General features: G+C 35.3%; 1 protein-coding gene across 2 annotated transcripts in view; it reads right to left on the bottom strand.

Moving 5' to 3' along the window:
• Positions 1-2,205: 2,205 nt before the first annotated feature.
• tbc1d22b (TBC1 domain family, member 22B) overlaps positions 2,206-15,587 on the bottom strand; it is a 122,851-nt gene continuing 109,469 nt past the window's right edge. For both annotated transcript variants that reach the window (XM_087264383.1, XM_087264384.1), the window contains 2 exons: positions 5,620-11,949; positions 2,206-5,511 (listed from right to left, as the gene is read on the bottom strand). In XM_087264383.1, coding sequence (XP_087120509.1) covers positions 11,821-11,949 — 129 coding nt within the window. In that variant the 3' untranslated portion in view covers positions 2,206-5,511; positions 5,620-11,820. The remainder of the gene's footprint in view (positions 5,512-5,619; positions 11,950-15,587) is intronic.

Genomic DNA, 15,587 nt, shown 5'->3' with positions numbered 1-15,587 from the left:
CTCGGTCCCGCTCTTCAACAACACCGCTCTTGAGTACGCGCGCGACAACACAGCTGATCAGTAGAATTATTTGATTGTTTGTATGTAGGTGTGTCGTTTTATGCATGTGTTACAGGTACGAACGGCATTGGAGGATCCGCATTTTGTGCTGATGACGTTAGCCGCTGACGCTGGGTTTGCGCCACCAATAGCTGGTCGGCGTAGCGTTTAAAAGCCGAGCCCAAACTGCAATGGCGATCTCTCTCTCTCTGTCTCTTTCCTTCTCGCTCTTATTCTTTCTGTGGGTCTCTATGAGGACAGTCTCTCTTGCGAGGGCTAGTCTGAGAGAATGTGTTTTGCTTGTTTAATGCTCTTGTCTAAAGTTTGCGATTTAATAATGGAATATATTTGCTTGTGAATTTGTCCAGTAACTGACATGTTTGAGTGATGCCTCGGAGAGGTGTAGGAGTAAGTCGCGCGATATACATATACAACACTCAGATGCATATTTTGTATTAGTTCACTAGGTTCAGGAGAATGTGCTGCTTTCTGTATGTTTTGTTTTTAGTTAGAGCAGTTTAGTTAAGACTTTGGTACGTTGAAGATGTTTCTTTTCATGCTTTTCTTTTCATATTTAGTTTAGTTTGTTGAAAACAGTTACTGAGTTTTGTTCTATTTATTTCTTTGATTCAAGCACATTCAACTACTTCCTCTCCCCCCAGGTAATTCATTATTTAATCATTGTAAATATTTTTCTTTCACAGTATAATATATTTTCACTGGTTTCATTGGATGTACAGTATGGACAATAAATAATTGCAGTGATATTTGGCTTTCAGTTTATTTCTTTCTCCATCCGCTTGTCACATACATTACACTATTGTATGTTATGTCATCTACTCCTAGTTTAATATTAACATCTAAAAGGACGTAACATATAAAAAAAAAAAAAACAGGAAAGATATGGCTCCACCCAGTGCCTAATTTAAGCCAGATCTAGCTGGATCCTGTTCCGGAAAATGTCAGATATTCGTGTTTTGCATTCCGGTATTTATTTTAATGGATACAGCATTAACTTTTGCATGTTGAATTCCTTTGTGTGAGTGTGTGTGTGTGTGTGTGTGTGAGAGAGAGAGAGAGAGAGAGAAAGAAAGAGAGAGAGAATGTGAATGAGTGCAAGTGAAGGCTGTGTGGACTGTCACATGATAGTAGTCACCATATCAAAGTAAAAGCAAAGGTCACGTTTAACTATAAGCCCTCAACAATCAACAATATTTTCAGCCAATCGGCTTTCTTAAGTTAACAATCACTCTGATTGGTTGGTGATTGTTTTGCTAGCAGTGAGAAGCAAAAATAAATAATGGCATAGTGGCCAACATAAACATTATTTGTATTTTATTTGTATTTTCATATTTTAAAACCAAGAGTAAATCTGATAATGAGCCTGATCAAAAGAGATCTTGTGGAAATAAAACTGTGCAAATGGATCAGTCAAACAGTAAACAGGTGAGAAGAGGTAACTGTGGGCTCTTCTTATAGATAAGACTGAGTGAGTCATTTAATTATTTGTTTTTCACTTGGCACATAACAGTGAAGTGAACTGAATAGTGATTGTTCATATGATTTATTTTTGTAGCTACATGTTTTTATCATCCATGACTGACCTATGACGTTAAATATGGCACAAAATAATAAAAGATCGTTCAGAAATGTGATGCTCGTTTTTACGCTACCACCGTTTAATGATGTGTTGTTTCGGGAAAACGGAAATTGTGTGGCGGACGTCAGTCACGATAGCTTTTAATTCCTGGTTTTGTTCCAGGAATTATTCATTTACAAATTATGCATTTTATTTAAACCCAAAACCTAACCCTCAAAGGAAACAAGTTTGAATGTCAAAAGACTCCATTAAGTATGATTAAGTACAACTTCATTCACTGAAAAAAAAAAAAAAGGTTCATTGCAAATTGTTGCAAATAATTTTTTTTAATAAGCTGAATTTAAACAAATTAAGTTTTATTTGTTTGTTTAAATTCAACCCATATAAATAGTTAACAACTACTTACCTTAATGAATAATTAATGAACCAATGAATATTTTTTCAGTGCACGTCTTACATGTTATTATACAAAACAAACAGCTTTTTTTTTTAAATTTACAAATACTGTGTACACACACAAGCACACACATAGACACACATACACAACCACACACACAATAATGAAATTAAAACAGAGTACCAACAGTTTAATAGAATCCAAAAATCAAATATACAGCAGAAAACTCCAACGTTTCCTCTTTTCTTTAAGGCTAAAAGCAGTGTGGACTACAAAAGCACTGATTAAGCAAGAACGACTCGGGGATTTGGCATTTTGCGCAGCGAGGAAAAAAAAAACACAAATAAAAGAACAAAAAAATCTGGCATCAAGACTTAACATGAAGCTGCTACAGAGACTCATTTGCATTGCAAAACTGAACACAATCATGACGCGATGAGCCGCATAAACCACAGCACTGTTCTTCCACATCATTATCATAAAACTGCAAAAAAAAAAATGTAATAATTATTTTAAAAAATGAAATACTTTCTCCACAAGAAGAATGAGTGATACGAGGAGAAGCGCCCTTTCTATTTGCAGAGCGGAGTCAAATATTTGATCCGAAAATTATAGAGGAGGTTTTGAATAAATCAAAAAGAAGGAAAGCGTATCTTTGAAACACAGCCCCGATGGATGGAATGGATAAACGAGAGGAGGAATAATGCCAAGCGGGGAGTCCAAAAAGGAAAAAAGCGCAGGAAATCCCAGGACAAGTCACTGGAAGGAGACAAATAACTTAAGACGTAGAGGACATGTCTATAAATAGGCAGGGCGGTCGTACAGGCAGGGCGCACACTTTCTCTTTTCTTTCTTTAAAGAGAGAAGGGAAGGGGAAAAAAGCCACCCACAGTCGACTCCAAATCAGAAGCAGAACAAAGCAAAATACCAAAGAAAACCACAATTACACACATTCATGAATAACATTTGATTCGCACATCGAAAACCAACCTCTCTGCAGCCTAAGCAGATGAAATAATCAAGAAGCTGCACATTAAAGAAGGTACTGAATGGGGTTAATACAATCAGACGTGTTTGAGCAATCCAGACTTTTTAAAACATTCATGATGAAAGATGCCCAGAGGAGTAAAAGTCAACATGAAACAGCATTTGAGACTAATTGAAGCCGAGCAGAATATTCCAGAACAAAGCACAGGGTGGAACTTGACCATTTCATCCATCAGGAATTGATTGGATGATGGAAAGCGCCTTGCATACTGTACCAGAGTGGAAGTTTGCAGTGGGCTGTGAAGGACTGAACTTCAGAGAGCATTATGGGTACACAATTGCTATTTAAAAATAAGTGTGTACATTACCATTCAAAATGGTTTAAATTAGGGATGCGCAATTCATTGGTTTGGGTCATTATTAAACGTTTCTTTTTACTGTTTTTCTTATCAGCCTGATGAGATAATTAGGTCGATATAAAGCCGATAAATAATGGATTATTTCTGGTGGTTGAATCACCAGATGTTTGCTGCTGGCCATGACTGGTGTCTTCCAGATGACTTGAGAGCAGATGCACAATTTACAAGATTTTATACTATATAAAGGGCAAAAGAAAATACCAGCAGTGTGGGAGGATTTCATCGCACAAAGGAGAGAATCAGATTTGCTAATTCTTAATTATTTTTAGAAAGATTTCGATGTTTCCTTTTATGTAATCAGGCTCATAAACATTCATGTTTAAACAACTCATGTATTAGATATCGGCTTCCAAAGTTTTATGTGTATAGGACTAAATTTCTATATCAGCGCATCCCAATACTTTTAAAGTAAGTTTGCAGTAACTGATTAAAGATTAAGGTTGATGTTAATGTTGAATATATACAGTTGAAGTCAGAATTATTGTCCCCCTGAATTATTAGCCCCCCTGTTTATTTTTTCCCCAATTTCTGTTTAACGGAGAAATTTTCAGCACATTTTTAAACATAAGTTTTAATAACTCATTTCTAATAACTGATTTATTTTATCTTTGCCATGATGACAGTAAATAATATTTGACTAGTTATTTTTCAAGACACTTGATGTTTTTAAAGTGACATTTAAAGGCTTAACTAGGTTAATTAGGTTAACTAGGCAGGTTAGGGAAATTAGGCAAGTTATTGAATAACGATGGTTTGATCTGTAGACTGATGGGGAAAAAGATCTAGCTTAAAGGGGCTAATACTTTGACCTTAAAATGGCTTTTAAAAATAAAAACTGCTTTTATTCTAGCCGAAATAAAACAAATAAGACTTTCTTCAGAAGAAAAAAATATTATCAGATGTACTGTGAAAATTTGATCGGTTAAACATGGATTTAAAAATAAACAAATATTTTTGACTATATACAAATACTTAAACAATAAAGAAATTCAAAGCGGAGCTAATAACAAAGAGCATAGAATCACCAAGAGGCGATACTCTAGTGCAATTTGGGAAACAGCCACTAGATGGCGCGGGGGCTATTTTGGAATGAAAATTCCAATAGAACAACAGCATATAAGTCTGTAAAATAAACTATTAAAAGTGCTGATGATTGTGATAGTAAGTGTTGTATTGTCGTCTTTCAGGTTGTATCACAGATTTAATGCTCTTTTTAAATAAATAAATAAATAAATAAATAAAAAACATTGCAACTGCTTGACATCACGACAGCAATAAGATCCAATAGACAGCCGATCACTTTCACTCCAAAATGGCGGAATATGGGGCCTTTGCTGGGCGCTGCTGTTACTATGGAATGTTCTATTGAGTGTCGCCTCTTGGTCATTCTAAGCTCGTTGCTAATAATTCTGACTTCAACTGTAAGATATATATATAAATTTTTTTTTTTCTTTTCTTAAAGAACGCTGTTCACAATATTGACTATTTATGATCCGAAAAATGCCGTCTTGGTGAGCCCTTTAAAAACTTTACCAATCCCAAACTTTTGAAAAGTATTGTACACAGCAAGCTAGGTGTACTAGTTTAGTACAGACATAACTAGCTATGTGTCCATCCCAAAGATGCGCATTAGACTTACAGTATGAGCAAAATTGGAATATCACATAAAACATTTGCGAATGCAGCAGTTTTTGGATCTAATGAGTTAAAGAGAACAAAACAGTCATGTCCTCATAAACCAGCTCGATGTTGTAATACTTAATGCCGAGTTCAGATTTTAGCCCCGATTTTGACTCCCCATCAGAGTTTGAAAAATTGCAGACAAATGCCTGAAATCATAGGCAAATCGATGCTCGTTCAAATGAGTATCAATCACACTGTATGAACTATCAAAGACATGATCTGAGAGAATCACAGATGAGTTGTCAACACCCATGAGATATTTGGCATGCTAAATATCTGGAGCTGTCAAAATCATGCTGTGTGAAATGTGTTCTGATAGAAAATAACATTGGCGATTATCTACAACCAATAAGAAAACAGCATCCACTAGTATGGGTATCTGCAGGCTAGCAGGAGGATGGGGAAGAAGTTACATTTATTTTCGGTCTATTTGGACTCAAGAAATGCAGGAAAAACTAGTGGACATTTGGCGGAAACACCCGCGTCTGTTTGACGTGTATTCTGAACAATACCACAATCGGGTCAAAAAAGAAAAAGGTGAAGGACAAATGATTCCCTTTAAAAGTCAGATGAGCAAAATAAGGACATTTTCTACCCCACTAAAGGCTTCTTTCTCATTATGTAGTTAATAATAAAAGATGCACTAAGTGACCTTGCGTTGTTTCCATGTCACTTGCATGTGTGAGGTCGTGGGATGTAACTTGTCGTTGATTCTTTCTCTTGTAAAGTCATGCAGTCGCCAATCCATCTTGCAGTGTAAACACAGCAGCGGCCTAATGCCTCCCCAGATAGTCATGCAGTGTGAAAACATCTGACATGACTACTTTGAAAATCATGCAGTCTGAACTCGGCATAAGTCATACCCATGTCATATACAAGTTCTGCATTGTAAACCACCAAAACCAGTACACACACAGAAGTGTTGGTTTTGATGGGACTCCCTAAAGCTGTAATGTATTTTATACAGTAAAAACAGCAGATTATATGACCCTACTACAACCCTACCCCTAAACGCAACCCTCAAAGAAAACTTGTGGCCAAATTTGATTTAGTATGTAATTGTGATTTTGAAACGTTTTGAATTACAAGGACATGTCCAAACATAACTAGCTATATTTACATCTCAAAGATGCGAATTAGACTTGTGAGTAAAACTGGAATTTCATATAAAACATTTGCGAATACAGCAACGTTTGAATCCAATGAATCAAAGAGAACAAAATAGTCATGTCCTTATAAACCAGCTCAATGTTGTAATACCCAAGTCATACCCATTTCATATACTGGTTCTGTCCTTGTAACCCCCCCCAAAAGCAGTACACACAATTTTTTTTGCTTTTGATGGTTTACAGGGACTCTCCAAACTCTGTAATGTATTTTATACAATAAAAACTGCTAATTATATAGCCGTAGTGCACTCCAAGCCCTAAACCCAACCCTCAAAGGAAACCTGTGGCAATAATAAATTTAGTATTAAATTTCCTATGATTTTGAAATAATTTGAATTACAAGGACATGTACAGACATAACTAGTTATGTTTCCAACCCAAAGATGCAAATTAGACTTTTGAGCAAAATTGGAATATCAAATAAAACATTTGCGAATAATTCAATCAAAGAGAATGAAATCGTCACTTCCTGATAAACTGGCATCAAATATCAAAAAAGAAAAAATATAATGATCTGCAGTAGAAAAGCCACATTTGGCCTTTTTATATAATAAATTACTTGTGCCTCAGAAGACAAAATGCAATAAACATGTGGTGGCTTTTGGAGTCGTAAGACGCTCTTTGGGAGCTCAGACGCTCAATAGAGCTCTGTGGGTAACAATACTGAACCACATTGATGACAGACTTCGGCTGAGGGATTTTAGAATGACCAAAACAACATTTCAGATAGTCTACACAATGTGGTCGGTCTGCTGATTTGTCCATTAATGCTGTCCTATAACATCCAGCTTTGACATCACATAATCTGTTAAACAAAATAATTTTTAACTTTTTAACTAAAAAGTTTATTCTGCTGTATGCATATTTTTAAAATTGTCATTAAGCACTTTTAATGCGCTATTCCAAAATCTGCATAACAATAGGTGGACAGAAACATAACTAATTACTGGTTTAGGAATGTAAATAAAACATTTTATAGAATTTTAAAACTTTTGAACTTGAATTTAGATTCTTAGTGATTTTTAAGTGTATTGCTCAGACTTATTTCACTTCATATGTCATCAATCTATCACCTAAACCTATGGGTATTAATTTTGTTGTCTCTATAGGTTTATTTTGACTTTGGCTGTCAGCCACTGCTTTGCACTTTATAAATCACCAAGGACCACGATTTCATCTAAAAATCTTCTCTTTTTGGAAGAAAAATCAATTATCTATCTGTACTGTGTGTTTCATGTTCAACATGTACAGTACTGCGCAAAAGTCTTTAACCACTTGTGCATTATTTTTGAAAGCATCTTCATTTTACAGCATTTTTAAGTGCCTAAAACTTTGAACAGTGCTGTAGCTTTGCAGGTAGGTTTTTTGAAGCATCTTAGAGATGTTGCCATAGTTCTTGGATTTAGTTTTAGTCTTGTGTTCTGTTTCTTCATGTCATTACAGACAGAATGAATGATAATCAGATTAGATCAGATCTCTATGTGGAGCACTGTCGGTCTTTAGACTTCTTGTGCAGACCATAATGCTACAGAAAAATATTGAAATAATAATGAATTTTGCACAGGACTGTATGTTCAAAAAACACTTTCGAGAAAAAAAAAATATATCTTACATCTTGGGTGGCCTGAGGATAAAAAAAACAGCACAATTGTAATTTTAAGTCAATTGTCCCATCACCATCTAAAGGTCAAGCTCACCCTCAAGAGCATCTTACTGGTTAACACACTAAAAACATAAATGACATCGATAAACGTTTGTTTGAGGATTATGATGAATAGTGATGTGTTTTAAGAACGTAAATTCTTTCTATTTTGATTTCATGTTGACTTAACCCAGTTTTAACAGAATAACAGAATCATTAATACAATCGATTCAGACTTGTATGACATTCAAAAGACTACAACGTGAAGCAAGCAAGTCTCTCAGTTCACTGGATGTGTCTCATGAATAATTTCCGGCCCGTGTCCTCAGCAGGGTCAGCAAATCTCAACCCTCCACAACAAGTCACCCTTTCATTAGCGCACTTTAAAAGGGGTGGAGAGCAAACTAATTATCTCCGGAGTGAATATCAGCTCATTAAAAGCATGGAAAAGCATAAACCTAAAGACGAGCAGGGAAAAACATCCAAGTTCACTTCAAAATAAGGAGTGCAGCACCGCAAACGCTTCATCAAAAATAGATTGTAACAGCAAGAGCGTATACGACTCAGGTGGTTTCAAATGTCACTGACGGATGAATAAGAACAGTGAGCTGACAAAATGTACATTATTCAAGCATTTAACATCAGCAAACTGAGCAGGGCTGAGCTAGAAGATCAACGCCATCAATTTTAACCAATTCTGACACCTTCTTCTAATCAATACACTCCATTTGCTTCAATAATTAAAGCAAAAAAGACACTCATTTAATTTATTATTCAGATTATCCATGCAGGGGAGTTTGGTCCAAGTTCTGCGAAATGATTAGAGATTACTTTATTATGGAAAAAAATCAGCTTTTGATAAGTCCGAGATATATTCGGCATGCTGATTTATAAAGATCACACATCTACTTTGGAAAGACTCTGAACTTGAACAATTAATCGTCAATCAAAAATAAGCAATTGGAGTGTGCCGAGAGGTGAAACTAGGGTTCAAAGGGAGATAATCAGATCATCTGCATCTGATTAGCATAAACATCTGCATAATTTGGGTTGCCCTGGGAGACTGAATATATACAGTGGGTACAGAAAGTGGCAGCATCATGCTGTGGGGGTGTTTTACAGCTGGAGAGATGGGATGAGTGGTTGAAATCGAGGGAAAGACGAATGCGACCAAGTACAGGCATATCCTGGACGAAAACCTTCTCCAGAGTGCTCAGGACCTTAGACTAGACTAAAGGTTTACCTTCCGACGAGACAATAGCCCCTTTCACACATATAGACCTTTCTGGAAAATTACCGAGAATCTCTCAGAAGTGAAGTTTATTTATAAACTAATTTTAAGGGGATCACTTGCTCATGATTGCTTGCAGCCGGTCTCGTATTATTCAATTTATGATTCACCAATCAGACAATTCCTAAACCACTATAAATACCCTAAGTTCTATATAACAGCCATCTTCATTTTGAAGAATCCCCCCTTTCACCCCTACTCCTCCTCCTTTCCTAGATGGGTGGCACGGTGGCCCAGTGGTTAGCACTGTTGCCTCACAGCAAGAACGTCACTGGGTCTAGTCTATACCAAGCCAGCTGACATTCCTGTGCAGAGTTAACACATTCTCCTCGTGCTCACGTGGGTTTCCCCCGGGTTCCCCGGTTTCCTCCCACCGTCCAAAAACATGCAACTTAAATTAATTGACTAATTCAAACAGGCACCATAGACATGCCGCTAGTAAGTAGTTATCTCTAAAGAAAAATCCCTACCTGTTCATTAGCTACTCCAGCAGGAAAATTCTAGAGATCTACCTGAGCTCAAACTCCCTTCTCGCCTTGTAAACGGGAGGGAGCCCCGGGCTCGAAGATCTTATGAGCTCAGGGCTCTCTCCCAAGACAGCATGCCAAACAAGCTTTATAATCAATCATCAGCTAAGTGTGAACTCTTGAAAGCTCTGTATGTGTGAACAGGCCCTTTTTCATTCTGGCAATTTTTCGAAAAGAGAAGTTGTAACATTACTGGTAATTTGCCGGAATGCTGCTCTGTGTGAACACAGAAGGAAAATTGCCGGAAAGAGCGCGTTCGCATCTAGAACTCGCTGACGTGAGACGTCTACTTTAGCCAATCAGAACACTCAGATGTATTCACATCTGCACTGTTTATGAAAATAAAAGCCTTTAAATCATTTTCCAGAAACATTTAGCTGCTAGATGTTAGTTAGATATCATTTCTATGTTCCTTCTTAACGCCATTTGTGTAAAAAAATATTGTTGCTTGACGCGTGTGCACATGATGCGTGAGCCGTTTAGAATTAATTTCTAGTTAATGATGTAAAAATTTACCGGTATTTTAGAATGGATTTGTGAATGGTCTTTTCCGAAAAAATTCGTAACTTAATTGCCTGTATGAACAGCGCTTTTTTGAATAAGCCGGTCAAGTCGGAAATTTTCTGGATATTTACCGGTTTCACGGTGTGAAAGGACCAAATAACTCTAAGCACACATCTACTAAAACGAAGTAGTGGCTTCGCAACAACTCCATGACTGTTCTTAAATGGCCCAGCCAGAGCCCTGACTTAGACCCAATTGAGCATCTCTGGACAGAACTAAAAATGGCTGTACAACAGCATTTTCCACACAAATCTAGGTGTGAAAAACTTGTTGCATCTTTGCCAAAAGACACATGACTGTATTAGATCAAAAGGGGTCTGAATGTTTAAGACCATGTGATATTTTAGTTTTTCTTTTTTAATAAATCTACAAAAAAAGGTCAACAATTCTGTATTTTTCTGTCAATGTAGGCTTTTGTGTATATATTAATGAGAATATATTATGAAATTTTAGCAATTGGCAGCAATTTAACAGAGTGAAAAATTTAAGGGGGCCTAAAAACTTTCCGTACCCACTGTACATGCGAACAGCAGATGCCTTTTCACAGTGGTTTGAGATCGACTGCACTTCGGCAGTATTTAAAAATCACAATTTTTTTTTTCTTCCACACTTCAGTGAAAACTGAAAGCCTTCAGTCTGTCTCTTTAAGTCAGTGGGTTTCTTTCAACACAACTCCTGAGAGTCCCACGGTCTCGTACCATGACCTCACATCACACCGATTCATTCTTTATAAAGCCACATAAATATTTCAGCTCAGTTTGACTCAGCCGTCTTCACCTCAGTAGTCGTCGAACACTAAAACTAAAGCTCTAAAAGTACCCATTTTCTAGGAAACAATTGTGCAAGAGCTTTGTATACATACAAAGCCACTTAAAAAGATTAGTTGATTGTTAAAATTCACAGTCTAACAAACGTAAAAACCTGAAAGAAAAACCCAAACACTTCGCTCAGGCGGTTGCATATTGATTCTTCGAATCCGTAACGCTTGGCCGCGCGTCCCTTGAGAAATGACCCTTTATGGCTGCCATAGTTTCATGTATTGCAGAGCTTCAATAACACCGTCTCTGAGTGATTACGGACGGGAATCGACCCGTGTACCTGTGTGTGGTACAATCAATGTCGCAATGAGCAAAAGGGGCAGAGGAGATCACATTATGGTCTAATAACACAAAACACAAGACCATCGGCGGCGTGGGGAGAAAAAAAAAATCAAGAAAATAAAACAAGAGGTGGCTTCTCCACATCTGAGGTAACAAATGGATGAGGATAAACAAATGGCTCTTTCTGTTTTGAGTTTGATCTGCTCACATTTTGCTCAAGATATTTGTTTTCCACCCAATATATCCATTTTGTTTGTGAATTATAAGAGATGATGACCAAAATTTGACATCATTGGAGACCATTGGTGAGCTCGATTTCCACCGTCAGATTAAACATAGATGTTCCCGTTGTTAAGTCAGATCATGGTCTGGGTCAAGCTGTGGTCTGGTTTAGGGGGTTTCTCATCTCTTGTAGTGGCTTGGAGCGTCGGCGAACATGTATTTGAGTCTGTAGGCCTCTGCTAGAAGCAAACCCACCTCTTCGTTGCCCCAGTGTATTGTAGGAAGGTTCTGCAGGAGCATTAGCAGATTCTGAAAAGACAAAGCGCAATTCAGTGGATCATTTAACAACCTTTAAAAATCTACATGTAGCAGCCTTCGTCATCAAAAAAAAAGCAGTTTCACAGTCATTACATATTCTTTGAAAAGCATTTCTACTGTTCTCAACTGGAAATGCTTGTAATCACTGCATGATTACAAAGTGAGGATAATGTGATTCATGATTGGCGCAGCTCTTAGGTCGCTGCTTGTGTGTTTAGAGTGCATACATATGTGTGTGTGTGTGTGTGTGTGTGTGTGTGTGTGGGCTTTCTACCACCTACAGCTGCTGTAAGTGCACAAGAGCAGATCTATTGTAATCAGCTTCACTCTGTGTAAGATCAGATCTGGGGTTCTTTGGTGTGGGAATTTCAGCACAGCAGCATGCGAGCTGAAAAAAGCATTGATTTTCCAGATGCTAACCAGAGCGCCTTTGAGCTTTGGAATAAAATATGATGCTCATCACAGCAGCCTATATATATATTGATTGAACAGTCTGGCACTTAAATAAGAAGAAATTAAGAGAGCACTCTCTGAATTTACGATTTCATTATTTATCTGCGTAAAACATAATTTTGCTTTTTGTTCTGTAAACTAATGACAATTTGACCCAAATTTAATATGAAATTGCTGTCTTTTGTTGCAAAAATGTCAGAGGGCCACAATAACCAAAAAGATGTCATATTTGAGAGCTGTTTACATTGATTTTAGACAACACAATGATAATGATGTTCTAAATTCAGAAGAGTTAAACGAAAATCTATAGTTGCATCCCAAATGACACACCATGCACTTACGTACTTGTACACTCAACCATGCAGTGTATGAGTTTAGTGTTGTTCCCAGTGGAATACAAACGTTTGTTTATTAACGCTTGTGCACTGTTCAAATTGACTACCATTTTCTTATATTCAGGATGAAAACATTCACTGAATTTAACTGCTGTAAAAATGTATCAGATTAACGTTTTTTTCTTTTTTCCATTCATAAACCTGTAAATCAACCTTAGTCCAGATAAAAACTCATGAATGTTTTTAAAAATTACAGAATTTTAACTCTTAATTGCCAAATTAAAAAATGAAAAAATATCCACAAAATGACATGTTCTCAATATAAAAAAGTAATTGTGGACTGGATTATTTTTGTGGACTGGTCTTTATTATAGTCTAAATTTATTGCATTTAAATTAAACAATTTCTCTCTGTTAAACAGAAATTGGGGAATAAATAAACAAGGGGCTAATAATTCAGGAAAGTCTAAAATTATTAGCCCTCCTGTTTTATTTTTTCCCAAATTTCAATTTAAGGAAGAGAAGATTTTTTTTTCAACACACTTTTAAACATAACAGTTTTAATAACTCATTTCTAATAACTGCTTTATTTTATCATTGCCATGATGACAGTAAATAATATTTGACTAGATATTTTTCAAGACACTTCTATACAGCTTAAGGTGACATTAATAGGCTTAACTAAGTTAATTAGGTTAACTATGCAGGTTAGAGTAATTAGGCAAGTTTTGTTTAACGATGGTTTGTTCTGTAGACTATCGAGAAAATATATAGCTTAAAGGGGCTAATAATTTTGACCTTAAAATAACTTAAAAAAATTAAAAACTGATTTTATTCTAGCTGAAATAAAACAAATAAGACTTTCTCCAGAAGAAAAAATATTATCAGACACACAGTGAACATTTTCTTGCTCTGTTAAACATAATTTGGGAAGTATTTAAAAAACAAATAAAAGCTTAAAGGGGGCTAATAATTTTGACTTCAACTGTATATGCCATTTGCTACTGAATGCTATTCAGTATTAAAGTTGTTGCTGTAATTTACTGGATGTCCACCATTGCCACTAATAACAACGCTTTATCAATTATTGCCGCATTAAGAAATAGACGTTAGTTTACATTACAGACACTTAGGCTTGTTATATTTTCTTAAAAGCACTGCTGCTTTAACAAGACAATGGTTTGATTTTGTTTTGTGTGATTTATCAGCGCTGAACCATCTGAAGCACAGGTGTCTTTGTTCAATTCTCCGGCACAACAATGCAGTAAACAGAAGCTCAATTATCAGTAAATAATGGAGAAACACCTCAGTAATTTATTTAGAAATTAAATCCAGATGGGACATTTGCAGTCTTTGTATAGCGTAAATTAATTACCGTCAAAGCTCAACAAGTCTGAAATATTACCTAGAAGAACGCTACCTGAATGTGCTCTTGTATTTGCAGGTAAAGCAGCAGACGACTGTGGCAACATGAAAGCTTTTAATGTTTGCTGGGAAACTTACAGGATTTTGACATTGAAAAACAATAGAGTGGGGTCAAAAAATGAAATAATTAATATTGCATTATACATATTTTATTTAAAAATAAAATAATAATATGTTTTCTTTGCAATGTTAATATCTAACATTAAAGAAACACATGATTTGACCATGTGAATTTTATAAACCAACATTTTTCTTAGAATAATAGTGTAATAATTTAATTTGTACTTTTACTATTCATTCATTCATTTTCTTTTCGGCTTAGTCTTTTTATTAATCTGGGGTCGCCACAGCGGAATGAACCACCAACTTATCCAGCATGTTTTACGCAGTGGATGCCCTTCCAGCTGCAACCCATTACTGGGCAACATCCACACCCGCTTATTCACATGGCCAATTAAGCTTACCCAATTCACCTGTACCGCATGTCTTTGAACTGTGGGGTAACCGGAGCACCCAGAGAAAACCCTTGCGAACACAGGGAGAACATGCAAACTCCACACAGAAATGCCAACTGACCCAGCCGAGGCTCAAAGCAGTGACCTTCTTGCTGTGAGGCGATTGTGCTACCCACTGCGCCACTGTGGCGCCCTACTTTTACTATTATCAATATTATTATTTAATTATTTACATAAAAAAACTATATACTGTTCATATTATATTAATAGTATATTACTTTTAATGTAGCTGTACTAGAATTATGATTAAATAATTAGATTTATTATTATACATAATATAATTTAACTTGAATTTAATTTAACTTCATTAAAATAATTACTATTAACATGACATAATATATTAAATGCACAATACATATCTAAAATTTAAATAATAATATGTTTTCTTTGTATTGTTTATATCTAGCATTAAAGAAACACATGATTTGACCATGTGAATTTTATATACCAATACTTTTCGTAGAATAGTGTAATAATTTAATTTGTATTTTTACTATAATCTCTATTATTATTATTATTATTATTATTATTATTATTATTAATTATTATTATTATTTAATTATTGAATCAAAATTCTAATAACTAAATAAAAATATAGTATTGTTATGTAATTTTATATTAATAGTATATTATTTTAATGTAGTTATATTAAAATTATGATTAAATAATTAAATGATAAAATGTATTATACATAATATATTAATTTAATTCTACATATAATTATGTTAATTATTATATGATACTAGTATTATATAATACTAGTATTATATATATATATATATATATATATATATATATATATATATATATATATATATATATACACACACACATACAATAATCTAATCATAATACTATATAGCTTCATTAAAAATAATATACTATGAATATGTCATAATACA

The sequence above is a fragment of the Danio rerio genome, chromosome 8, assembly GCF_052040795.2.
Source record: "Danio rerio strain M-AB ecotype USA chromosome 8, GRCz13ab, whole genome shotgun sequence".
NCBI classification, from domain to species: domain Eukaryota; kingdom Metazoa; phylum Chordata; class Actinopteri; order Cypriniformes; family Danionidae; genus Danio; species Danio rerio.
This window is presented reverse-complemented; position numbering and strand designations above follow the sequence as displayed.